The 26,582-nt window shown below is 43.8% G+C and overlaps 1 protein-coding gene across 2 annotated transcripts in view; it reads right to left on the bottom strand.

Moving 5' to 3' along the window:
- The window catches only part of MKLN1 (muskelin 1), a 173,185-nt gene that overhangs the window by 83,802 nt on the left and 62,801 nt on the right, over positions 1-26,582 (bottom strand). Inside the window, exons 6-9 of one of the 2 annotated variants that reach the window (XM_075925720.1) lie at positions 21,797-21,989; positions 12,749-12,826; positions 11,929-11,994; positions 11,600-11,755 (exon numbers count right to left, since the gene is read on the bottom strand). In XM_075925720.1, coding sequence (XP_075781835.1) covers positions 11,600-11,755; positions 11,929-11,994; positions 12,749-12,826; positions 21,797-21,989 — 493 coding nt within the window. The remainder of the gene's footprint in view (positions 1-11,599; positions 11,756-11,928; positions 11,995-12,748; positions 12,827-21,796; positions 21,990-26,582) is intronic. The other variant, XM_075925725.1, reaches the window with a different exon arrangement.

Consider the following 26,582-nt stretch of genomic DNA (forward strand, 5'->3'; position numbering starts at 1 on the left):
GTGTTAACAGTTGATAAATTATGATTATGCTGCATTGGCTGTTCAGAGCAAAGTATCTCTTTTCCTTAACCACACTCAAAAACTTATAGCTACTAGTGATAGAAATGTAGCTGTGTTAGTCTGGGGTAGCTGAAGCAAAATGCAGGACAATGTAGCACTTTAAAGACTAACAAGACGGTTTATTAGATGATGAGCTTTCGTGGTCCAGACCCACTTCCTCAGATCAAATACTGGAAGAAAATAGTCACAACCATATATACACCAAAGGATACAATTTTAAAAAAAAATGAACACATGAAAAGGACAAATCACATTTCAGAACAGGACACTTACCTTCCTTCCTCTCCCCCCCCCCCCCCGCATCCCCCTCCTGTTCTGAAATGTAATTTGTCCTTTTCATATGTGTTCATTTTTTTTTAATTGTATCCTTTGGTATATATGGTTGTGACTATTTTCTTCCAGTATTTGATCTGAGGAAGTGGGTCTGGCCCACAAAAGCTCATCATCTAATAAACCATCTTGTTAGTCTTTAAAGTGCTACATTGTCCTGCATTTTGTTATAGCTACTAGGGCTATGATTGCAGTGAAAATGCAGGATACAAGTCTTATGCAGGAAGGCAAGTTTGATGAATGCATTTGGAGTAGTCTGATGGTGATATTGGCCCTCAGTCTTGGCTTAGGCAACATATACTTTTGGATACAGAGACTGGACTTTGAAACTTCCAGTTTACCTTGAGAAAACACAAGACTGATATTAGTGGTATCCCCCATTTTACGTAAATGGAATAGCTGGTCTGTACAGGGACCACATGTTCCAATTGAGACCTCTTGGTAATCTAATCAATGTAACATTAAACAGCAACAAAAAATTTCTATTTGTCCTAAAAGTACAAAAAGGTAAAGTTTTGCATGCAGCCATTACAGGGAGACAATTCAATCTCAATAATTTGAAACAGAGGAACAGAAGAGAAAATAAAACTGATCCATTCCCAGTGGTGCTATTCTGATAATACAAACTAAAAGATGGAATTAGAAGCGCAGGTAGTGGCAAACCTCATTTTAAATCAAGTCTTCAGATACAACTGAGACACAAGCAGGAAATGTGAATGGAGAGAGGACAGTGGCCCAGCATGTCAAGGTAATTATTTATATTGCAGTAGCACTACAAGAGTGCCATATCTAAAATGCCAAATAAGTATTTCTTAGAAGAAACTATATTCAAGATCATTTCTAAATTTATACTACCAAAGAAAGCAGTTCCTAAGAGGCCTAAACTGCTCTCTCCCTCCCTTTCTTCCCTTATTCTCAATACAGCTGCTATCACCAACAGCCACCCCCTCCCCCACTTTCCCTAAGAGTGCAAGAAGCTGCCATACAATTATTACTTTGTCCAACACTGTCTCAACCTAGATACAGTTAACTTCCGATAATCCAGCACTTTTAGAACCCAGGGGTGCCGGATTATCAAATATGCTGGACTATCAGAAGGGGGGCTATGAGGGGTCTGGGGTGGAGGGAGGGGGGAGGATGCGCCCCTCGGGGCTGCAGGATCAACCTGTCAGCACCCCAGATGCTCTGCCCCAGACTTCCCCAAGTCAGCTGCTGCTGAAACTGACCACCAGCTGTCTCAGGGATGTCCGAGGAAGAGCCGCTAGGGTGCTCAGCCACTGGTCAGTTTCAGCAGCAGCTGAATCGGGGAAGCCGGGGACAGAGCAGCTCCAATTGTCCAGCTGCCCAGAGCACTTCCGGGTTCCTGATGGTCTGGCACCATCTGGAGTGCCAGACCACTGGAGTTTTACTGTACTGACTACCAACTTCTCCCCAAACTGACTTTTTTTGGAAGAATATTTGGTATCCCCTCTCCCACCACCTGCTAAACAAACAAACAAAACGTATCAGACCCATCTCCACAGAACTTATGCATTTTATGCTTTGAAGTAATTTTATGTCACTATTACTCTACACAAAAGATTACAATCATTTGAAGTGTAAATCAAAGGTAATGTTAACTGGATCTCATACAAAGACGACTGCGTACAATTTTCAAATATGCTTAAGTTGCTTAGAAATCTAAATCACACTGAATCAATGAGAAGTAGGCACTTCTGAAAATTTTACCACTTCAAGCTACACTGCATGTATTTAATAGCACTAGTACATTCTGAAGTACAGCTCAAATTAAAATTCGTTGAGACTAGTCAAAACAAAAACATTGTTATCCTTTCTCTTTCGTGACATTTGTCAATTGTTAACTCAAGAGAGTCATAACATGGCTACTCAGTTGAAATTAGCTATATTCTAATGTACTGAAGAGTACATCATTCGGTTCACTAATGTATACGATAATGACATGATACTCCCTCCCAAAAAAGTCTGATTACAATTTTTTTAAATATAGTAGGCTAATATAAGCTACCCAAGGTTAAAAAAAAAACCACTAGCAAACTGGGAGATTGTTTAGAATCATAGAATCCTAGGACTGGAAGGGACCTCACGAGGCCATCGAGTCCAGTCCCCTGCACTCATAGCAGGACAAAGCACAGTCCAGACTAGTGGTTGCCAAACTTTTCAGCATCATGCCCCCCTTTTTGATTTTTTTTTTTGGGGGGGGGGGGGGACGGACAGCAAAACTTGTTGAGCAAAACATGATCTGGACCATCCCTCATCTAACTTGACAGATGTCATCTAACCTGCTTTTAAATATCCCTATTGATGGAGATTTCACAAACCCCCTAGGCAATTTATTCCAGTGTTTAACCACCTTGACAGTTAGGAAGTTTCTCCCTTGCTGCAGTTAAAGCTCATTGCTTCTTGTGCTATCATCAGAGGCCAAGGAGAACAATTTTTCCTCCCCCCTCCTTGTAACACCCTTTTAGATACTTGAAAACTGCTATCGTGTCCCCTCTCAGTCTTCTCTTTTCTACACTAAACAAGCCCAATTCTTTTAGTCTTCCCTCATAGCTCATGTTTTCTAGACTTTTAATCATTTTTGTTGCTCCTCTGGAACTTCTCCAATTTCTCCACATCTTTCTTGAAATGTGGCGCCCAGAACTGGACACAACACTACACATTTAGCCACATTTTGTTACAATAATGGAACCAAATGATATGCAAACAGTGCCTCTCCCAATACCTTTGAGGATACCTTGTGCTTCCTTTTCCCCTCTTATCTTATCAGTTTTCAAAGGTCTTGAGACACTTGAGTAAAGCAGAATTTTTTCTCCTCAACTTAAGTTTCTCTTCTACCTCCTCTATCCTTGCCCCCCAATACTGGTGTCATCCTCCGCTACTTCTCCCATAATTCCTTTGTCTGAATCTGACTCTCAGCATTGCCCTTTTATACTGCTGCCTTGACTCCACCTCTGCTGAAAGCTTTAATTAGGCCTTCATGTATTGTCAGCTGACTATTGCAACTCCTTTTCCCTTCCTACTCTGTAGCTACCTAATAGTGTAAAGATGCTTGCCTTCTCTCATATAAAATTGTGGATTTTCAGGACAGCTTGGCTTCGTTCCCATCAAAAGCAGTAGGAGGAGGTGTCCATTTTCAAAGAGGGCAGTTTAGGGGCATTCCATGAAGGAGACTGTTCATCTGCTTCGCCACAGAAGAGGAGCTTTCACTCATTACAACACTTGGGAAAAAGTTACCATTAATTCAAATGTACCCTATAAAGGAGATTTCAGTGAGCTATATCTATGTGATGTTTGACAGGTCTGTTTTATTTAGAATAGGAACAAAACAACTGACACAGGCAAGTCCAATTTAAACAGGAAATATATTTAATTTTAACTTCTAAACTAGTTCATGAATTTACTTGTAAATTATCAGAACACTCATTCTGTACTCAAGAAGCAAACAGAAAATGCTGTAATTTGGGGCGACAATAAAACATATGCTTCCTATATAAAATGTTTAACTGCCCACTTTAAAAGCAAAATCACAACTCAGCCATAGCTATTAGACTGAAAGGAATGTACTGCATTCCAGTCAAAGACAGGATGTCATTCCTTAAAACTTATATTTGGCATCCTGTGACTAAGTCACAGAATATTTTTTTTTTAAATGCTGCTGCTATGCTGCACCTGCCTTTCATTTCCTCAATAAAAGGCCTGACAAAAGCCTGATTAAGGTCATTTAGGTAAAAGGTACCAAAGGCAGAGGTCAGAATCCTCAGAAAAATGCATCACGAGAACCAGACTTACTTGCAGCTCAGTTCAGCTGGGAATGCAGCACTGAAATCCAAGCTAGGAACGTTAGATAGCGAATAGCCATGTAATCACACAAAGTATTATCAGTTAGACTATTCTATAGTCCCCAGAGGCAGGGCCGGCAGGCAGTGCACTTCTGGTCCCACTCCCAGGGAGGCTCCTGCCGCCCCATGCTGCTGCTTCTGTATCAAAAACTTTATTAAAAACCAGCTTCCTGCGCAGACTGGCTCCCACCTGCTGTTGCCTCTGATACACAGGGAGCAGCACAGAGCGGCAGCAGCTTCTGTCCACAGGGGCTCAAGTGCCACACTGAGCAGCCTCAGTCTGATGTGAGCCTGGACCCGCCATGGAACAGAGGTGGCTCTGCAGCAACCTCCCCTGTCCACTCACCCAATGCTGCCTCTGGCAGCAGCACAGAAGAAGGGAGAAGGGTGGCGGCTCCATGGAGCTGGCACATGGGGAGAGCTGGCTTAAAAGTCGGCTCCTCCCACATGAGCAACTACAAGCCTCGCGCTGCTGCCTTAGCTAGAGAGGCAGGAGCATGGGAGAAGGGCAAGCAGCTCGCATGAGCTGATATGTGCTGGGAGCTGGCTTGAAAGTGCTTGTGTCAGCTCCCACCTGCTCCCCTCACCAGGCAACAGCGCTGGGGTGGAGGAGGAGGCAGGCAGCTCTGCGGATATGGTGGTTGGGGAGAGCCAGGTTTTGACCTGGCTCCCCAAAGGTACCAGCTCCCATGATACAGAGGCAGCAAGGTGTGAGTGTGAGAGAGAGAGAGAGAGACAGACACAGACACAGACACACACAGACAGAGTGCTTATACACTGACATCCCTAATCAAAGCCTGAGCACTCTGGGTATTTTGCCAAAACCTACGTAAGTTAGGAGGGACAGGCAGTCCCCGGGTTACATGGATCCGACTTACATCAGATCCCTACTTACAAACGGGGTGAGGCAACCCCGCACTAGCTGCTTCCCCCCAGCAGACCAGGGAGAGGCGAAGCTAGCACCGCCCCGCTCCCGTCCCCCAGCAGACCAGGGAGACGCGGAGCGGCTTTTCTCAGCAGACACCTCAGCTTGAGAATAAAGGACTGAGGGAAGTGAGGTGTGGCAGAATAAAACTGAGCTCTGGAGAAATGTTTGGCTAGAGTTTCCCCTACAATATGTACCAGTTCCGACTTACATACAAATTCAACTTAAGAACAAACATACAGTCCCTATTTTGTACGTAACCCGGGGACTGCCTGTACTGTAGTTCTGTTACTGAACTAGGCCATGCACTTACCTCTAATGTCCAGGGGTGTTGACTAGGGATGTTAAGAGGCAAGTAACTGACTAATTGTGTAATCGATACAATGTGTGTCAAACTACACAATTAGTCGATGAAGGGAAGGTGCTCTGTCTTGGCTCACGCCGGTCCAGGAGCTATACCTGCTGCGGCTCTGCAGTTTAAATGTAGTAGGAGGCTGGCTTATACAACATGTAAACTGCAGAGCCCAATCGGCACGAGCTCTTACTACATTTAAAATGCAGAGCCACAGCTGTCTCAGATTGGCATGATCTGGGTCCAAGCCAAGCTTGCTCAATCCCAGCTCATGCTGGATCCAGCAGCCCCGGTCCTCATGGGTTCCAGCGGGGATCTGGGATGCCCTGGGGACAGGGACTGCTGCCAGAGCTGCCTTTGCCTGTGGCTAGCCTGGTAGAGAGAGCAGCAGGGTATGCAGGCAGCACCATGGAGATGGTACTAGGGAGAACTGGTTTTTAAGGTAGCTCCTGTTCCCTGCTGTATCTAAGGCAGCAGGGGGTGGGGGAGAGCAAGTAGTAGACTCAACTATCCAGGCATCAGGGAATTGGGGTTTAATCCTGACGCTAACTTGCTGTGAGGCATGGAGCAAGCCACTTTATCATCTATAAAAACTCAAGTAGGGTAAAGGTTATGAAAATAGTGCCAGTCTTTGAAAGACACTTGGATCCCGTGATGAAAAGTATTAAGTACAAGTTATTATCCCCTCATTCCCAGGTATTCTATTCCTTTTTCCATTAACATTAGGGATGCTTGAGGCTACCCAGAGAGACTAGCTTCAGTTTGTAAAATACATCCCAAAGCCCTGCCTACCCCAATCTTCACAGATTCGATACACGGGCCCAAGCACAAAAGGAATCTTGAGCAGCCAGTAGTAGAAGCAGGAGATTCTGTAACAGGAACAGTATCAGGAAGCTTCCTGACCTCTCATGAGCCAATTTTTGTATTTCTATATGATCTAAAAGCACACACACTTTACATGTCTTGAAGCAAAACTGAATACAGCCTCCCAAGAAACCTGTAGGGAATCTTTTCCCCAAAGCTGCAATAATGATCCAAAATTAACGTCTGTCACTAAAAAGGCAGAAAGCTTGGAGATGGGGCCGAAATTGACAAAAAGAATGCAAGGAAGTCCAGTTCTCCCAGAACGCAAAGTACATGAGTCTGATTTAGTTACTCGCTAAAAAGTTTAAGAAACTTGAAAACTAGTCCCATTTCACCGCCTTATTAAATATCAGAATCATCGCCTAGGTCAATGCCTGAATTAGTCAAATTGCTCTGAGTAAGGATCATACATTTCACGTCAAAATGCATATAACCCTCTTATTTGTATCTGCATCACTCCTGCGGCTTTGAAATAAGCACTCAATCTTGTAACAACTATAGTCTATAGCCACTAGAGTGCGCTTCACAGCTTTCCTTTCCTATGGAAGTGCTTCTCAACAAATTTCTAATACTGCAAGTTTATCTTTTTTCGCAGACTCTTCTACTTCTACAGGAGAATGTTTGCCAGCCTCATACAAATGGAGTAATTCCTCTCTGCAGCAATAATTATATATTGGGTGACCAAGGTCTAGAAGTTTATCAGATCAGGAAAGCATAATACAAATTCTGTTCCCTTTCTCATGCACTTCAACTTACTACTGCCTTCAACTCCCTATCTATAAACCCACAACCAATACAGCCACCCTCAACTCCCCAAATTTTCAAGAACAATTCCACATCTCTCTTTGAGACTCAAAGGGCATCACGCTACTGCTGGGGACACAATTTGCAGCTTGCATGGACGTACCCATAGTAGCTTTTTTCTAGTTAGCTTGCTAAAAGTAGTGAGGACACAGCAGGCAACACAAGTGAATACTTCCCCAGAGGGAGAATCAGGCTTGTTCGGCCCATACTTCTATAGTTAGCTAGCTTAAAGCTAGTTCACGCAGGCCTACCCAAGCTGCAAATGGCACTCCGAGCTGCAGCACAGATGTACCCAAAGGCTTGGTACTCTTCCCTTTCTCCCTGCTAATACAATGCAATATATGCGACTTATAGGTAACCATATGGGTTAGATGGGGGAAAGGGTAAGAAACCATGTTTATTAGGATTATTTAAATCTGGAGTTGATGGCAACATGAAGTCTGCTGACTGGTAACAGCAAGGTTAACCAGCAACTGAAGAGACTGATATGTAATAAAAAAAATATACCATCAGGATATGATCAAAACCCTGATCATCCTACTTGTATTCCCCTTTCCTCTCCTCTTTGACAGGGATACTTTCTTTGGGGAAGAGACTGTACCACTCTGGTGTGTTTATATAGAACCTAACACTTTCTCCAAAGTAGCTAGAGGGTAGGGATTTGTATATTTATTACAATCAGACACAGTGAAAATTAGAAACCCTCAGAGTTCAAGGAACAGTATAAATAAGTAGTAATTATAGACCCAAAAACTACTACAATGCATCATTGGAATTCTCAGCCAGTCTTAATGGAATCCTTGAACTAGTATTATCCAGAAACATGTGCCAAACACAATCAAAACCAGTCTAAAGTGCATAAGTTTGTTTTTAACAGAAATATTTTGGCTATATAATTGCCAATGAAATTCAGAGAAACAGAACAAACAGGGACCAAATTAGAGAGAAAGCACCAAGTAAAATTTACAACAACTCTGAGCCACTGGTGCAGAGTAAAGATCTAAAAAAAGGCTCATAGGTAGGGAGAGAACAATATTATTTACCAGTCTGTACAACTTGAGAAGTAAGCCCAAACATTTGCTTGACTTTGTGCATATGGCATGAGGATGACTGAACTTCACAGCTCAAAAAAAGAAATGTTTATTGTTGTAAAGTATTCAAGATGAAAACCAAGATTTGAGATGGAACCACACGACATATTACACACTGTAAATTTAATCTTGACTTTTCATCCATTTAACCTTCTGTTTTTAATTTGTGTTTTGTAGCAAGCTAAGTTTCATGTTCTTGCATTGAGACTGGTATTCGCAACCTCACTTCTTTACTCCTGGGGAATTCTTCATCACTGTGCATGCACAGAATTCATATCCCACACAGAAAAAGGACTTCTGAAGGAAAGGGAAGTTGCAGGAGCACATACACCTTCCCAGAAGCATAGACAGGTCAGTTAGGGTGCACGGAGCAGCCAAACCACAGGTGGGGAGGGGCTGGGCTTTTCTGAGAGAGAAAAAAAGTTTTGGAGGGATAGCCATGTTAGTCTAACTGACACTTAAACAATGAATAGTCCTGCAGCTCCTTAGAGCAGTGGTCTCCAACCTTTTTACACCCAAGATCACTTTTCAAATCTCAGAACAAGCGAAGATCTACCGCCCCGCCCCTTCCTTGAAGCCCCGCCCTCTATTCTCCTCCTGTTCATCACTTGCTATCCCCAGCCCTTACTTACACACTCTGATAAACAGTTTATTTTTAAATTATGCGATACATACAATTAAAATCACGTATTTATAGTTATGAAATAAATGGTCTGTTTTTTATTCATGCTATTTAAATCTAAAATGAAGCATTTATAATTATACATTTTGTGGGGACGGAGTACTGTGGCTAGGAGCAGGGGAGAGGGAGCAGGGTGCTGGGAGGGCAGAAAACAGGATTCTGCAGCTGGGGACAGAGTGCCAGTGGGGACAGAGTTCGGGGAGTGGGGAGAGCATTCTGTAGTTGAGGACAGGGGAGTGGGATGCCAGTGGAGGCAGAGAGTCCCCTGCATCTCCCTCCTCCCAGCATTCTCCCCCACCCCCCGGAAACCAGCACGTGCCTTCCCAGGGGGCCAACCCCCCCACCCGCGCAGGGAAGCCCCACGTGCGCCAGCCCCGGGGCCAACCCCCCCCGTGCAGGAAAGCCTCGCACGTGCGCCTGCCCAGAGGGCCGACCTCCCCCCCCCCCCACCCGCGCAGGGAAGCCCCACGTGCGCGCCTGCCTGGAGAGCCGACCCCCCCCCCACCAGCACAGGGAAGCCCCCTGGGGCCAAGCCCCCCCGCACAGGGAAGCCCCGCGGGCGCGCACGCCTGCCCCAGGGCCAACCCCCCCCCTCCCCCTGTGCAGGAAAGCCTCGCACGCGCACCTGCCCAGAGGGCCATACCCCCCCCCCCCCCACCCACGCAGGGAAGCCCCGCGAGCACGCCTGCCCCAGGGCCAAACCCTCCCCCTTCAGGAAAGCCTCGCATGCGCGCCTGTCCAGGGGCCAACTCTCCCCCCCCCCCCTCCACACAGGGAAGCCCCGCGCGCACTCACCTGCCCCGGGGCCAACCCCCTGCCGCCTTCCCATGCAGGAAAGCCTCGAGCGTGCGCCTGCCCAGGGAGCCGACCCCCCTACCCACGCCGGGAAGCCCCGCAGGCGCTTGTCCCGGCGCCAACCACCTCCCTGCGCTGGGAAGCCCCGGGGCCAAACCCCAGTGCGCCGGAAGCCGACGCTACCTTCGTCTTCTCTGGAGGTAAGTAGTGGGGCTTCTGGGGGGTGGGAGGGAAATGGGGGGGGCTTACAGGACGCCTTGCGAGCGACTGGTCAAGGCCTCGAGATCGACCAGTAGCTCGTGAGCGACCAGTTGGTGACCATGGCCTTAGAGACTAACAAAAAATGTAGATGGTGCCATGAGCTTTCATGGGCACAACCCACTTCAGATGAATCACAACCACTTCTTCAGGTGAGAGACCAACCCTCTCATTTGCTATAGGCATGCTTGTTGTGAAAGGAAAGTTTCAGGAGCTACATCTACACTGGCCCCTTTTCCGAAAGGGGCATGCTAATTTCACAGGTCGTAATAGGGAAATCCGCAGGGGATTTAAATATCCCCCGCGGCATTTAAATAAAAATGTCCGCCGCTTTTTTCCGGCTTTTAGAAAAGCCGGAAAAGAGCGTCTACACTGGCCCCGATCCTCCGGAAAAAAGCCCTTTTCCGGAGGATCTCTTATTCCTACTTTGAAGTAGGAATAAGCTTTGAAGTAGGAATAAGAGATCCTCCGGAAAAGGGCTCTTTTCTGGAGAATCGGGGCCAGTGTAGACACTCTTTTCCGGCTTTTCTAAAAGCCGGAAAAAAGCGGTGGACATTTTTATTTAAATGGGGGGGATATTTAAATCCCCCGCGGATTTCCCTATTACGACCTGTGAAATTAGCATGCCCCTTTCGGAAAAGGGGCCAGTGTAGACATAGCCAGGGTGTTTAAGGAGCTAGGCATGGGGCAGGCTCTGATTGTAGCAGTCTGCTTGCTTAGAGGATTGTCGTCTTTGTGAATTTCCCCAGGAGTTTAACACAGGTATAAAAGTTTTAAGGCTCCTTCACATTGTCAGAGTGGTGGAAAGGACAATATGACCTTTTAAAGGTTTATGGTGCTCTATTATTAGAACTGGTCTAAATTTTTGGACTGAAAGTTTATCGCAATGTGCTCCATGAACTGACTGCTTCTGACCTTTCTGGAGATGGTCAGTCGCTCATATAAATGGTGAGTTAGATTCTGAAGACCTCACTTGTTCTTCAGTTGCCTATGATGTAACACTGAGCATACAGCTGCACATATTTGTTGACTAACAACAATGACTAAAAAGCAAAACCCAGCTACATTACTATTAGGCAAGAGGGTTTGGTGATTTTTTCCAGTGCTCCTCAGGCCCCTTCTCCATCCATTGTACTGTAGATTAATTAAGTTACCTAAACAATTGAAACCGGCATGATTATACGGTGTTATTTTGACAAAAAATATGCAGAATTAAAAAGTTGTGCACAGAATTTAATTTTTTGGTGCCGAACTCTCCCATGAGTAAAGATTTTAGAAAAGTGGGCTAGAGCCCTGAGCAGAAACAAAATTTGTATCTGCAAAAATGAGTAGATATCTACAGCCACAGATACGGATGCCCATTGAGATGAAGCAGATATCCAGAGATGCACAGAGCTTTGAAGTATGGCCCACAATACACATTTTAAAAAATTACTGGTTTATTTTTAAGATCCCAGCCAACCCCCTCTCAGGAAAAAGCCCTAGCTCTTAATCACAAGGCTCCTGGGTTATCAATGTGCATTAGAGACCAGCAATACTTGGGCAGCACAGGCTGAGACTCCTTCCAGACTTCCCTACCTGCTGACGGTAGTGGGGAAAGATTGGGGGCATCCTCCCGCAACCCAAACATCAGATCATCTATGGAAGAAGTCACTCCTGCATCACCAAAACAAGCAGACTGAAATCTAGACAAGTGAAGTAGGGTTGCATTGAGGGAAAGCAGCATGACTGAGTCTAGACACAATAAGAGCAGAGTTTTAGCTCAATGACAATAGGAAAAATATGAGTACACAAAGGAAGAAACATATTTGCATATTTATAGCTGAACTGGTATCAACTGAACATAACTAAGTCCCAAAAGAAAAAATGACAAGAACTTTTTTCTTAAAGACTAAATGACCATTCACCTGTCTGTACATCAATGACCATCTGATGGCCTCCTCTCATTCCTGGTCTGCTGTCCTCTCCATCACCTTGATAAAAACAAAGGAAAGATTTTCTATTTTACACGGTTAAAAAAATAACTTGTATGGCATCAATACAGTTAAGTGGAAGCAACACAATTTAAATAGCCCACAGTTCTTCAAACTTTCAAAACATACACGGCAATTATCTAGAGAACGCAATGTTTTTTATTCACGATAGAAAAAATTAATCTTGGTTATTGCCCAATTGCTTTGAGTCTCTTCCAGAGAAAAGTCATTGACATATGTAAACCAGTGAATACAATGATCTCTCCATACAGAAGGAGTCTTACAAGAAGAGAATTGAATCCCAGGATGTGAAAATACATCTTGACGTCCATACAAACTGTTGAGCTTGAATCAACCTTAGCAAACCCGAGCACCGGGAACAGAGTTACTTCAGCTCCCAATATGATAAACAGTTTCAGAAGATAAGTCAGCTAGACAGGCCCCACCCCCCCTTTAAATGTTACTCCACCACCCTAGAAAAGCCCGACTTGTAGTAACTTTTGGTTTAAAGCTAGTGTTTTGTGAAGAGTTCCTTACTGAACTGTACATTCACTAAATTTTATTACCTGAAGATAAATGCACTGTGCCATAGTGAAAAGTAAGAGAATCAGCTGCACATATAAAAAGCAAAACTGAGCTGCCCTATAACCTTCTTTTTATCACCTTTCATTCACTGTACGCACAAAGTACAATAGTGTCAATTACTAAGGCATGGTTAATTTTAAGAAGTGTTTCCATTTAAACTCTTACTTACCTTTGGTACTTTTAGGGATAATCTGACCCCAACGTGGTTTGTATTCCTGCTGACTGATGTATTGATTAAACAAGCCATCTGCAAACAAAAAACACAACTTATTGCTGCACATAATGTTTGCCATTATTAGTTGTAGCAGAAAATTCAGATTAAAATATGCTCTCACTCAAACCTAACTGCTACTCTAGAGCTTCCTTCAAACAAATGTCATATGCATGTCAGTTACTAATAACATTTTTATAAAGCATACCTTGATTTGAATTTTGGCAAAATAAAGAGCAAACATTAGCCACTCAATCAAGAATCAACCTAGCCCAATGTCCACATCATGACAGTTATCCATAAATTGCTACTGTAATGTTTTAATTAAGGATAGGAACCTATTTCCATTAAGCAAGAAGAGAGGAAGTTGCAAGTGCTTATAAATCCAGCCATTTTAGCTCATGTTGAGCTGAAACTGGGTCAGAAGGTGTCTTCAGAGCTTCATCTAAACAAGGTAAAAACAGACTGTTTAAATGCTGAGAAAAACCAGGAATTGGCTCAAGACAACAACAAAAAAAAGTAAATTAGTCTTAAATCCCATCTCTCTCCAGTTTACCTGAGGGCTTTTTCGAGGGGGAGGGAGGAGGTGAGTGCATGAGAGTGCACAACACACAAAAAAGGAAACCAGGTTTTTGAGGATCCCGATTAAAAAGATTTGTACAGGGTTAGACATACAGGCAGTCCCCGACTTACGCGGATCCGACTTATGTCGGATCCGCAGTTACGAACGCGGCTTTTCTTACACCGGAGGACACGGACTGCGGGACCTCGCGGTCCCGCCGCCCGTGTACTCCGGGGCAAGAAAAGCTGCTCCGCGTCTCCCTGGTCTGCAGACCAGGAAGACGCGGAGCAAACCCGCAGAGGGGCTCGGGCTCTTACTCTTAGGGCTCTTACTTCCTAAGAGTACACATGCAAATTCAGAAGTATGTTACTTGCCAAGATGCCTCTAGGTGGAAAAGTTAAAATTAAAATTGTGTAAGCTCTTAACTATGTGTAGTAAATGATCAACTCTTTCCATGGCATTTTAATTTTTTTCTGGTCTTAATTTGTCAAGACTGAGATCCAAGTTTAATTAAGACTTAATTCTTAAAGACAATGAGTGCTTCCTGAAGAGGCTGATGTTCTAAAGTCTGGTCTCCTCAAAACACAACACAGCATTTGCAAACTCAAACAAGAGTTACACTGGTTAATTCTAATTCTAAAACTTTCAAAACATTTCAGGCTTTTTGATCCTCCCCCCAAGATATGTGCACAATATATGTTGCGTTACTTGACGGTAGTAAAAAATTCCATATTAACAGAATCAGGTAGATTTTACTCATCACAGAACAAGAAGAAGAAGAAAAAAGTCAATCTTTTACAGAACATTAGGGTGGCATGGTCTTCAGGTAAGTAACTAAAACAGTAGCATCAATCCCTTTGGCAGTGGACAGATAACTGGACAAAGAGCAAGTGGATGAATTGCATCATGTGACCTGAAAAGGGTGGTTTGACCTCTTTCATACTCAACCTCCGTTCCCCGTCTGGGGCTGCACTTGTCAAGACTACACTTCTCTCCCCTACTGCGAGCCTTCAGCTTCTTTTAAGAATGCTTCTTTTCTTCCATGGGACACTGGTTTGGAAATAATCCAACTCTCTTCCCAGAAATGTTTCTTTCAGCTGGGAGCAGTTCCACATTCTCTACTTGCACTATAAATCAGCAGAGGCTTGTTTTGGAAGCTGGAACACTCTGTAGTGGTTTGGCACACAGATAGACGTGGGCCTATGTGGATCTCCTACTGGGAGCCTATTCTAGTGTCTTACTAGTGGTTCTTAGGTAATTTTAGCCAATAAAACATGTCGGAAGAAAGAGACAAAGCACTGCACAGTCCCTGTGGAGGATCAGATCTAGGCCAGATTAGGTTTTTATCAGCTGTTTCCAGTGAAATAGTTTAAAACAACATTTTCAACTCTAGTACAGAAATCATTCTACAAATGCTTACTAGTTTAAAAGGGGGGGAAGAAAAACAGTTTCCAGAGCCCACAAGACCTTTCACATGGGTCAATGTTCAAGTTTACTCTCCAATTATGTCCAAAAAGGGCAAGTCATAAAATACTGGATCTGGAAGGGGCCTTGGGAGGTCAAGTCCAGTCCCCTACCCTCATGGCAGGACCAAGCACTGACTAGATCATCCCTGACTAGTGTCTATCCTGCTCTTAAGGATCTCCAGTGATGGAGATTCCACAACCTCCCTAGGCAATTTATTCCAGTGCTTAAACACCCTGACAGTTAGGAAGTTTTTCCTAATGCCCAACCTAAATCTCCCTTGCTGCAATTTAAGCCCATTGCTTCTTTTCCTGTCCTCAGAAGCCAAGGAGGACAATTTTTCTCCCTCCTCCTCGTGACATCCTTTCAGAAACTTCAGTCAATAGATGCTATATAGCAGTGTGTCTCAACCTTTTTATAAAGTAGCCCTTAAAAAAAATTATAAGCCCCCCCCCCAGGTACCTACAGTTTTCAGACAAATTTTTTTTTGTTAACATTGCAACGTATTTGTTCAAACAACTTAATCATAGCTGGGCGGGTGATGCAATTTTTGGGTGTAAAAACTACAAAAAAACCCACTGTAAAACTTACACAAAAGTTCAGTTCTCTCCAAATCTCCTCCTAAGGGTACTCATACCACTGGTTGAGAAACACTGATCTATAGTAACTCCATAACACCCATACCATGATGCATCTTACATATAGTAACAGCTGACTCCTAGAGATTACAGGCTCATCACAGATACACAATTTGCTAATATCGGAGCAAAGCAGTGTTTCCTGTAAACTGTGTGCTTGTGCGGCCACAATGCCACCCAGCTGATCAGCAGAGTGCCCACAGCCAGGTTTTTTGATGGTGCACATCTGCACATGCCTTGGTGCACGTAAAACACTTATTCTACACATGGATGGAAAAAGATCAGAAGGAACATTGGAGCAGAGGTTCTCAAATTGTGGTCCGCAAGCTACATTCAGGTGATCCACAGATAGTTCCCATAGGTGCATGCCTGGGTGTCTGCACACAAGAAAATGAAAGGTAGCCAACCTAATTAGCAGGGCTAAGCAGGTGTGGCTCTACTAATTAGGTGCCTGGATCCTGGAGAAGACACACATGCAAGAGGAGGGCACAGCCTTGGACAGAAATACAGAGTAGGTGAGAGGGGGCAGTGGAGTGAGAAGAGGGAGAAAGGCAGAATGTGTCATGTGCAGGGCCTCTGCCGGCCAGAAAAGGAGTACATCCTTCAGCTCCAGGGCTGCTGCTGTGGAGATTGTCGTCTTTCCCAGCCCCTGCTCTGAGGCAGGGAAGAGAAGCCCAAACCCCTCACCTCTTCCCCAGTTACTATGTGCTTTTATTTGTAGAACAAAAAAGTTAATAGTAATTAAGGGTTTTTACACACACACACAACCACTTTTACCGAAGTGTTTTACAATAGTAAGCTGAGAGTACAAACATTTGGAAAGATCATTAAATGGTCTACCAAGACCCGCAGCAATGGCAGTCCGTAAAGAAGGTCCATAAAGACCTTTTGAGAACCACTGTATTAGAGACTCTATTTTGTTAGCCAATTGAAGATCATGCAGCAAAAGATTTTATAGAATCACCAAATGAAGGGAGTATGCATGCTTTAGTATTACCCCTCAAAACTGCAGTTTGTCTGGAACTTCCAGGGAGATTCAACCATTCTCTCTGTAACCTCAGAACTTTGAGCACGGTCAACAAATATGACAATACTTTTGGCTAGCAACTCAGCAGATGATTTGTCAACAGATGATCAGACATCAGATACGGACATGAAAACAGCAAGATGAAGCACCTCCTTGAAAAAAAAAGTGCAACTAGAACACTAACAGTAGCTTGCAAACAGAAATCTAATCTGTATGTATGTTTTGAAATAGTTTTACGCAGTTCCATTAAGTAATTTTGATTCTGCATTTGCAGTTCAAGAATATTAACCAACCTACATTCTGACAGACAAGCCTATCTGGAAGATAGAGGAATAAATCAAAATGTGAGATATTTGAACGTCTAAAAACCAACTGAGAATTAGGGAATCTTATTTTTCAGAGGAAGTCATCCACCTGCCAGAGTTTTAACATACCCATTTTCTGGGCATAATGCACTTGAGGAAATCCTAAACATCTATGGGAAAAGTGTGATTGTATACCAAAAAGTTTTCAAAAGAAATTACCCAGTGAGATAGGGTGTGAGATATTAGCGATGAAAAAAAAAATTACTTCTTCCATTAATATTCATTCTCATCGATGCAGACCCATTCTCTCCATCTAATACTATGGCGACAGCCTGCAAAAGGTATGGCACACTACATTTTTTAAAAACCTGTCATTACAAATATTACCATCCTACCCTTAACACAGTTTGCCCTACACTAACTGCAGGACATCCCTGTTAAAGAAAAATTGAGTGATGAAATGAAACTGTGGATCTTGAGGTTCATGGTAACATGAGGTCAAAGAATCATATGCCCATGTTGAGGCTATTTAATGGCCAGGAGAGTTCAGAGTCTCTGCAGACCTTCAAGTTAACCAGGCATTTATGTAAGTATTTCTCTTTAAATGTACATTTGCACATCATTATAAGTATACACAATATTACACTGACCAAACAAAAGTGATTTGAAGACCTATTTTCAGGAATGACAAAACACCAAGCTCTGCAGATGAAGAAATTATTGTAGAATCTTCAAAACTTTTGTGAAACCTGAGAACTTGAGAAGTGAGGTTCATAAAAAGCCATTTCAAACACAGGAGACAGCATGAGAATGTAAAAGAGCAGAGTGAGCAGCTGGTGGTTAAGAGTCCAGAATAAAACACGATAGACCAGAATGAAGGTGTCAGGCCTTGTAGGCCAATGAGAAGGGTAGTCCAGTGGTTCAGGGAACGAGCCTGGAAGTCTGGGTACAATTCCCCGCTCCACCACAGAGTTCCTGTGTGACCTCAGGCAAGTCACTTAATGTTTGTGCTTCAGGATAATAGTTCCCTATCTCACAAGAATGTTGAGAGTGTAGCTACACACAGGTAATGGGGATACACAAAAAAAGGAAAGCTAGATGGAAAGGAAGGTGAAAAGTGTGATTAAGAAGCCGCAACCTAATGTGAACACCAGGGGAAACCAGCAAAGGATTTTGGGGGTAACATGGTCAAAACAACAGAATGGGAAGCAGTACAGGATAAGGGAGCAATGCTATTTGAGAATACTAGTAAGTCTTCAGTTAACAGGGAGCTTCAGTTATTATATAATAGTTATACTGTAAATGTATTGAAATCAGATTTAGAATACCACAGAATCAGTGACAGAATGTAGCATAGTATGTGGTAAAAACCATGCTAAATTGTTCTACTAGCTGTTTGAAAGAATAGCTCACTCTACAATTATAATAAAATGGTAACAAGAACAAAGGATGCAATACCTCAACATGCTTAAAGTTGCAGGTGTCAAGTTAACTATGGCTCTGTCTACACTACCACTTACGTTGGTATAACTCAGGGCTACTCAACTTTGGAAGCCCCTGGGGGCCACAATGATACTCACAGCACATGCTGAGGGCCGCAACTTAAGTGTGGTTGTATATACATGCAAATATATTTGCAAATATATGCCAGTAGCTTCTTTCACACTGACTAGCATGAATACAAAGATTAAACCTTAAGCCGCCGCGCTAGACCCAAACGTGTCCAGTGAGAGCCAGTCAGCACCTCTCAGGCTTTGCTCACAAGGCTAAGCAGCCAGCACTTCCCACAATGTCCTGGCACTCCCAGCATCTCCTCCGCAGGGGCTAGAAATGCTGACACCCTGTACTCTGTGGAGTGTGTTCCCAGTGGTGGCCATGCTCAAAGGATCCTGCCCGCGGGCCACACGTTGAGCCCCACAAACCCAAACTGCTCTGCACACTGCAAACAAACAGGCTGCGGGCCACATGCAACCCGCAGGCCACGTGTTGAGTAGCCCTTGTATAACTTGTGTCATTCAAACCTTATCTATCCTACCATGGGCTGTTGACCTAAGTTATGCAAATTTAGCTACATGAATAAAGTAGCTGAAGTCAACATATTAGTTCTGCTACCTGAAATCATCACAGTGGTAAGCTGACAAAGGACACTCTCCCATCAACTGTGTCTACTCTTCGCCTTTTCCTGTAGTACAGAAGTCGAGAGCATGCTCAGCAGTCGATCCTCATTGGATCGATCCCTACCCATTGATCCAGCAGGTAGCGAAGACAAGCCCTCGGGGGTGTGAATATGCCACCCCCTTGAACAACATCACTGTACAGACCCAAATGCCAATGTGGACAGCACTATAACAATGGGAGAGCTTGACAGTGCTGTAACTACTATTGCTTGCTGGGGTAGCTTGAGTCTATGGGAGAGCCCTCTCAGCAGCACAGCTAAGTGCTCTATGCTCTTCAGTGTAGCCATAGTCTATTGCTATGTATACGCTAGAAACTTGACTTGTGAACTGACTGACATCTTTTTTTAACGCAAATTTGTGTGTTGGTAAAAGCCCTAGTATAGATGCAGTTATATCAACATAAAAGTGTTCTCAAGGTTAGTTTATTGTGTCTCTAACAGTAGGCGCATTAGCCAGTATTGCTATACCAGCAAACCTCTTCTAATGTAGATCTGAGCTACAGTTAGTGCAACAGTTTTTTGTACATTGCTTGCTTCAATAAAATGTTATACAATCAATTGTTCAAGACCGTTTCTCTATGCCAGGAGAGGTCAGCAGCCATGCAAACCTGGCATTTAAAGCTACCAGGAAGACTAACTGTTCACCAAAAAAAGTTTAAGCTAAAAAGCAACAGTGATTTGTTAAACAGGGCAATACAGGATTTAGCAATCTGCCACCCTTGTCCTTTACCAGTACTTCTACACCTGGATAAGTGGGAGAACACTGCTGTTCGCTTCCTGCAGCTCCCATTGGCCGAAAACAGCTATCTATAGCCAGTGGGAGCTGCACTCACCTATAACTACGGGGGCGCAGGTAAATACAGCAGTGGTGACCTGACAGTGGCTAATCCCAGGGAACCAGATCCAGCCCACAGGTCAGTATTTGCCCACCCCTATTTTATAGGCACTGTACTCTAGGAACCAATCACTACTTCAATAAAAACTGCATTACTGATTTTGCCAGCATGCAACCCCCCCCCGGAATTTGTGTTTAGTTTACAAGAACAAAACTCTGTCAGGACTTGCCTTTATGCTATATTGTTATTATGCCACTATAAACTACACTGACTTCAAAGGAGTTACCCAAAGATTCTCGTTTATTATGGCAGTACAAGTTTCACTCAGAGCAAATGAACATAGAGCACAATGAGAGTCAGGAATCGCTGAGTTCTAAGCATAGCTGTGCTCCAACCTTACTATGTAAACCAAAGACACTTCAATTCTGATACTTAAGCTTCCCCTGCACTCTATATGAAGCTCTAAATAAGGAAACTAACCACAAATGGTCCTGAAGCACCTTAGAGAGACTGACAAAAAATAGAGATAGTATCAGAGCTTTTGTGGGCACAAGACACTTCTGTATTACCTTCCCTTGTAGTGTTGTGTCTGACTTTAGGTTATCAGTTCTTTGGGTCACAGACCTTGTCTTCATTAGGAAGGTTATCAACTACTAGTCAACAAGTCAACTAACCAATAAGCAGTAGCTTATCGGTTAGCACTATCGACTAGTTTGGGGTGGGCAAAAGGACCTCCGCAGCCAAATTTGGCCTGCAGAGGCCCTGCCGCTCTCATCGCTCCCAGGCCAATTAGGCACTGTGGGAGCACACAAAGTTTCCTCCCACCCTGCGAGGGGTGCAATGCTTAAAAGCGCCACATACTCCTTGAAGGACAGGGGCAGGGTGAGAGGAGACTGTGTGTGCTCCCCCCACCCCCAGGCCAATCAGGAGGAGACATGAAGTCTCCTACCACTCTGCAAGGGGCTCTGCACTAAAAGTCAACTACCAGCTGCACCCTTGCAGAGCAGGGTCAGGTTGCAAGAGACTTCACATGCTCCCTCCCTCCCCAGACCCTGATTGACCGGGGGGGGGGGGGGGCAGCAGGGAGGAGCATGCAAAGTCTCCTCCCACCACCAGGAGCAAGGGTACCTAGAGGGAACTGCCAGCTGTTCAGAACAGCTGGCGGTTCTCAGGGGAAGAAGGGGGAGTCTGCATGCTCTCCCACCCCAATCAGGGTCTGGGTGGAAAAACAGAAGTGTCTGGCCCTGTCCCATGCTCTTGAGAACCTGCCCTTCCGGGGTGGCACAGGGGCACTTCAAAAATTTCTGAAGTGACTCCCCCTTGTGAAAAATTATTGCTCACCCCGGGCTAGTCGCATCCCCCCAGGTGCCACTCCGCATTTTACAGCGCACGGAAGCCGGCACACAGACACTGGGTCAGTCCCTGCTCCAAGGGTCTTTTAGTAAGAGACTTCCCTGTACTGTAAAATGCAGAGTAGCTGCAGAGAGCAGAGAGGGTTGTATGCTGAGTGGTAAGAGACCCACAGGAGCAGGGACTGACCCAGCATCACCGCACGCTGGCTTCCCTGTGCTGTAAAACGCAGAGTGGCACCTAGGGAGGTTATGCTGTGAACTGGTGAGAGCCAGACTATACTGTGGAACTCCCTACCCTCATCGACTAATTAGTAGATTTTTTTTTTTTTTTAATCGATCAACTACTGAATTAGTAAATTAATCCCATTTAACATCCCTAGTCTTCACTTGTTCCAAAAAGCATTTTAAACTCTTGAGGCTTATTACTATTATTTCGAGCTCCCCATCTACCTTTACTGTCTTCTCATGAAGAGCATAATCACTCATCCAGCTATAGTTGACAAGGCATCATACTTCAGATAATAAATAGTTCCCCTTACATAATGCTAAACAAAAGCTATCGTAACAGTTGTGTATATTTTAATGTACATTATGGAAAGTTTCTCAATAGGCTTTCTAGCCAAGCTGCTGCTCTCAATTCACTTACCATTTACAGCTTTTTCTATCAATTCTTCACAAGCATCAAAGTCTCCTTTCAGCACTAGCTTGTCGTGCAAGTCTGTCAACATTGGGTGCTCTAGCGCAATCTTGGTTTTCTTCTGCAGCGATTCAAAAGCCTCAGTGTAGTTGTGCTGGCGAAAATGCTTTAGACAGAGACGAATGGCTTCCTGTTCACGGTACTACTGGAACACAAGAAAATCTATGAGAAGGGTACATTTCCCTGGTTGGTACTGGCAGGAATTTCTCACAAATTTGTTGGGATGACAAGGAAGTGGAAACTCTCATACATATTGCATATATTAACTGTTCATAGCCTACAAAGCTATGCTAAATGTAATAAACTTTGCATGGCATCTGCCTTTCAAGAGATTAGACAGAACTTTGTGCTGTTTAAGATAATTTAATTCAATACAGTTAAAATATTTGATTGCACACTTCACCACAGTATCAAATCTTTACACACTGACATTCCTTTATCATCTTTTTGGTCCTGCTGCTGAATTTTACATGAAAATGAGAAGTGGAAAAAACCCTTCACTTCTGAAGTTATGTAAGCATCATACAATCATAAATTATATAACAAAATACTTTAGAACAGTAAGTAGGTCACAGCTCCTCTAAGAGAGAAAGAGCATAAGGAAAGAATATTAAACACACAATGACCATTAATCACTATTACTTGAAAACAGAACAAGCTTGAAAACCCATAGCATCGAAAGCCCAGATGTCTAGCATATAGGGCATCACCACTATAAGTCGCCCCGTCATTGACGCTTGTATGAACTGATGCATTCCCCACTCTTACAACATGCCAAACAAAAACAAAACAAAACCACACCCACAATTTGTGCAAATGGAAGTCAGCTACAGGAAAAAAAATTCCCGCTTTACGTTGTTTCACTATACATCCATGTTAGAACATAGGAACATAAGAACGGCCGTACTGGGTCAGACCAAAGGTCCATCTAGCCCAGTATCCTGTCTACTGACAGAGGCCAGCACCAGGTACCCCAGAGAGGGTGGACCAAAGACAATGATCAAGTGATTTGTCTCCTGCCATCCCTCTCCAGCCTCTGACAAACAGAGGCCAAGGACACCATTTTATCCCCTGGCTAATAGCCTTTTATGGACCTAACCTCCATGAATTTATCCAGCTTCTCTTTAAACTCTATTATAGTCCTAGCCTTCACCACCTCCTCTGGCAAGGAGTTCCACAGGTTGACAACACGCTGTGTGAAGAAGAACTTCCTTTTATTAGTTTTAAACCTGCTACCCATTAATTTCATTTGGTGTCCTCTAGTTCTTCTATTATGGGAACTAATAAATAACTTTCTTTATCAGCCCTCTCCACACCACTCATGATTTTATAGACCTCTATCATATCCCCCCTCAGTCTCCTCTTTTCTAAACCGAAAAGTCCCAGTCTCTTTAGCCTCTCCTCATATGGGACCCGTTCCAAACCCCTAATCATTTTAATTGCCCTTTTCTGAACCCTTTCCAAGGCCAAAATATCTTTTTTGAGGTGAAGAGACCACATCTGTACACAGTATTCAAGATGTGGGCGAACCATAGTTTTATACAGGGGCAGTAAGATATTCTGGGTCTTATTTTCTATCCCTTTCCTAATAATTCCTAGCATCCTATTTGCCTTTTTGACCGCCGCTGCACACTGTGTGGAAGTTTTCAGAGAACTGTCCACGATAACTCCAAGATCTCTTTCCTGATTTGTCGTAGCCAAATTAGCCCCCATCATACTGTACGTATAATTGGGGTTATTTTTCCCGATGTGCATTACTTTACACTTATCCACATTAAATTTCATTTGCCATTTTGTTGCCCAATCACTCAGTTTGGTGAGATCTTCTTGGAGTCCCTCACAGTCTGCTTCTGTCTTGACTATCCTAAACAGTTTGGTATCATCCGCAAACTTTACTACGTCACTGCTTACCCCTTTCTCCAGATCATTTATGAATAAGTTGAAAAGGATTGGTCCCAGAACTGACCCTTGGGGGACACCACTAGTTACCCCTCTCCAATCTGAAAATTTACCATTTATTCCTACCCTTTGTTTCCTGTCTTTTAGCCAGTTCTCAATCCAAGAAAGGACCTTCCCTCCTATCCCATGGCCATGTAATTTACACAAGAGCCTTTGGTGAGGGACCCTGTCAAAGGCTTTCTGAAAATCCAAGTATACTATATCTACTGGATCCCCCTTGTCCGCATGTTTGTTAACCCCTTCAAAGAACTCTAATAGATTAGTAAGACAGGATTTCCCTTTACAGAAACCATGTTGACTTTTGTCCAACAAATTATGTTCTTCTACATGCTTCACAATTTTATTCTTTACTATTGTTTCGACTAATTTGCCCGGTACTGAAGTTAGACTTACAGGTCTGTAATTGCCAGGATCGCCTCCAGAGCCCTTTTTAAATATTGGTGTCACGTCGGCTACCTTCCAGTCATTAGGTACGGAAGCCGATTTAAAGGATAGGTTACAAACCACAGATAATAGCTCAGCAATTTCCCATTTAAGTTCTTTTAGAACCCTTGGATGAATGCCATCCGGTCCCGGAGATTTGTTAACATTACGTTTTTCTATTTGTTCCAAAACCTCCTCTAATGACACTTCAATCCGGGACAGTTCCTCAGATTCATCACCCACAAGGGACGGTGCAGATTCGGGAATCTCCCTAACATCCTCAGCCGTGAAGACTGAAGCAAAGAAATCATTTAGTTTCTCCGCAATGGCTTTATTGTCCTTGATTGCTCCTTTTATAGCTCGATCTAGGGGACCCACAGGCTTTTTAGCAGGCTTCCTGCTTCTAATGTACTTAAACATTTTGTTATTTCTTTTTGAGTTTTTGGCTAGCTGTTCCTCAAAATCTTTTTTTGCTTTTCTTATTACATGTTTACACTTGATTTGACAGTGTTTATTGTTCCTTTCTATTTATCTCACTAGGATTGGACTTCCACTTCTTAAAAGATGCCTTTTTGTCCCTCACTGCTTCTTTTACATGGTGGTTAAGCCACGGTGACTCTTTTTTAGGTCTCTTGCTATGTTTTTTAATTTGGGGTATACATTTAAGTTGGGCCTCTATTATGGTGTCTTTAAAAAGTTTCCATGCAGCTTTCAGGGATTTGGCTCTAGTCACTGTGCCTTTTAATTTCTGTTTAACAAACCTCCTCATTTTTGTGTAATTCCCCTTTTTGAAATTAAATGCCAGGGTGCTGGACTGCTGAGGTGTTCTTCCCACCACAGGAATGTTGAATGTTATTATATTATGGTCACTATTCCCAAGCAGTCCTGTAACGGTTATATCCTGGACCTGATCCTGCACTCCACTCAGGACATATCTTGGATGTATAGCAGGGATGCCCCATACCTGTATTTGGGGGGGAAAAAAAATGGGGAAACATGCCAAAACTAGCACTGCAGGCTATTCTCACCAATTCCTTGTCTCATCCCCCCAGTATATCAATGCTGCTCACCTATCACCCAACAGTGCAGGATTTTGACACTAGGATCTGGAAGAGATCCAGTGAGTTATGGTACCCAAAACTCAAGAGTATGCAGCTGCTGAAAAACCTACCACTTAAACAGTCAGAGAGAGGCAAGTTAGTCACCATCAGCCTTAAATACACTAATAGTAACAATTGGATGGCAGGAATTTAGAGCGACATTTTGCAAAGCATATAAGCAACTTAGCCCATCACTATTCAATTGAATTGTGCTCCCATCTTTCTGATAAAAATCACAAGTTTGACTGCAACACTTAGTACCAACATCACATTCTGATTAAAAACTCAAATACAAAATGAACATGGCACACACGAAGTGGATTAAAGACTGGCTAATTAATCTAAAAAACTAATTGTAAATGACGAAACATTAAAATAGGTGTGTTTCTAGTGGGATCCTGTAGGAATTCTTTGTCCTAGGCTATTTTAATACCATTAGGAAGAAAACACAATCAGTGACAAAGTTTGCAGATGAGAAAGTGGGGGAGTAGTAAAGAAAAAGTGAAGAGAACAGACTTCTGATCAAGTACAATATGGCTCACGTAATAATCTGAGCACAAGCAAACAATGCATGTCAATATGGCTAAATATAGAAGTATACATCTACGTATCAGAACCTCCCTGGTCTGGCAGCTGCAAAACCTGAGCAATCCCGCACCAGGGAACTTGCCAGATCAGGGGAGGCCAATACCCCCCTGCTGGCTGCCCCACTGCCGGCTCCTTTCCTTGGGGCTTCCTACCCGGCTGCTGCCCCACTAACGCTGGCCAGCCAGGGATCCCTCCGGCTGCCCATCTCCACTCTGCCACAGCCAACGCCATGACACCGCTGCTGCCATGGCCACCCAGCCACTCTGGCCCCGCTGCCACTGGGGTTTCCCAGGGCTCCCCGGGCATTCCCTTGCCAGAGCTCCTTGGCCACCCCCATTGCCCTCATGGGTTTCCCAGGCTTCTCTTGCCGCTGCTGCCACCAGGCCTCCCCACCCCAGCCATCACCTCACGCCGCTGCCACCAAGGGGTTAAAAAAAATTCCCGTTGGAATTACAGATGTGCTTTTGTCCAAAAAGTAATTTTGGTGAAGTCCTATAGGCCAGGGTTATATAGGTCACAATTTTTAGTTCTGTTATCCAGACATATGTTGGGAAACTAACACAGCGGGGCACAGGCTATCCAATAAGTTTCTGGACTGCATTCGAGACAACTTTGTTTCAGAAGATTGAAAAAGCTACCAGAGGAGAAGCTGTTCTGGATTTGGT

The sequence above is a fragment of the Pelodiscus sinensis genome, chromosome 1, assembly GCF_049634645.1.
Source record: "Pelodiscus sinensis isolate JC-2024 chromosome 1, ASM4963464v1, whole genome shotgun sequence".
Lineage (NCBI taxonomy): Eukaryota > Metazoa > Chordata > Testudines > Trionychidae > Pelodiscus > Pelodiscus sinensis.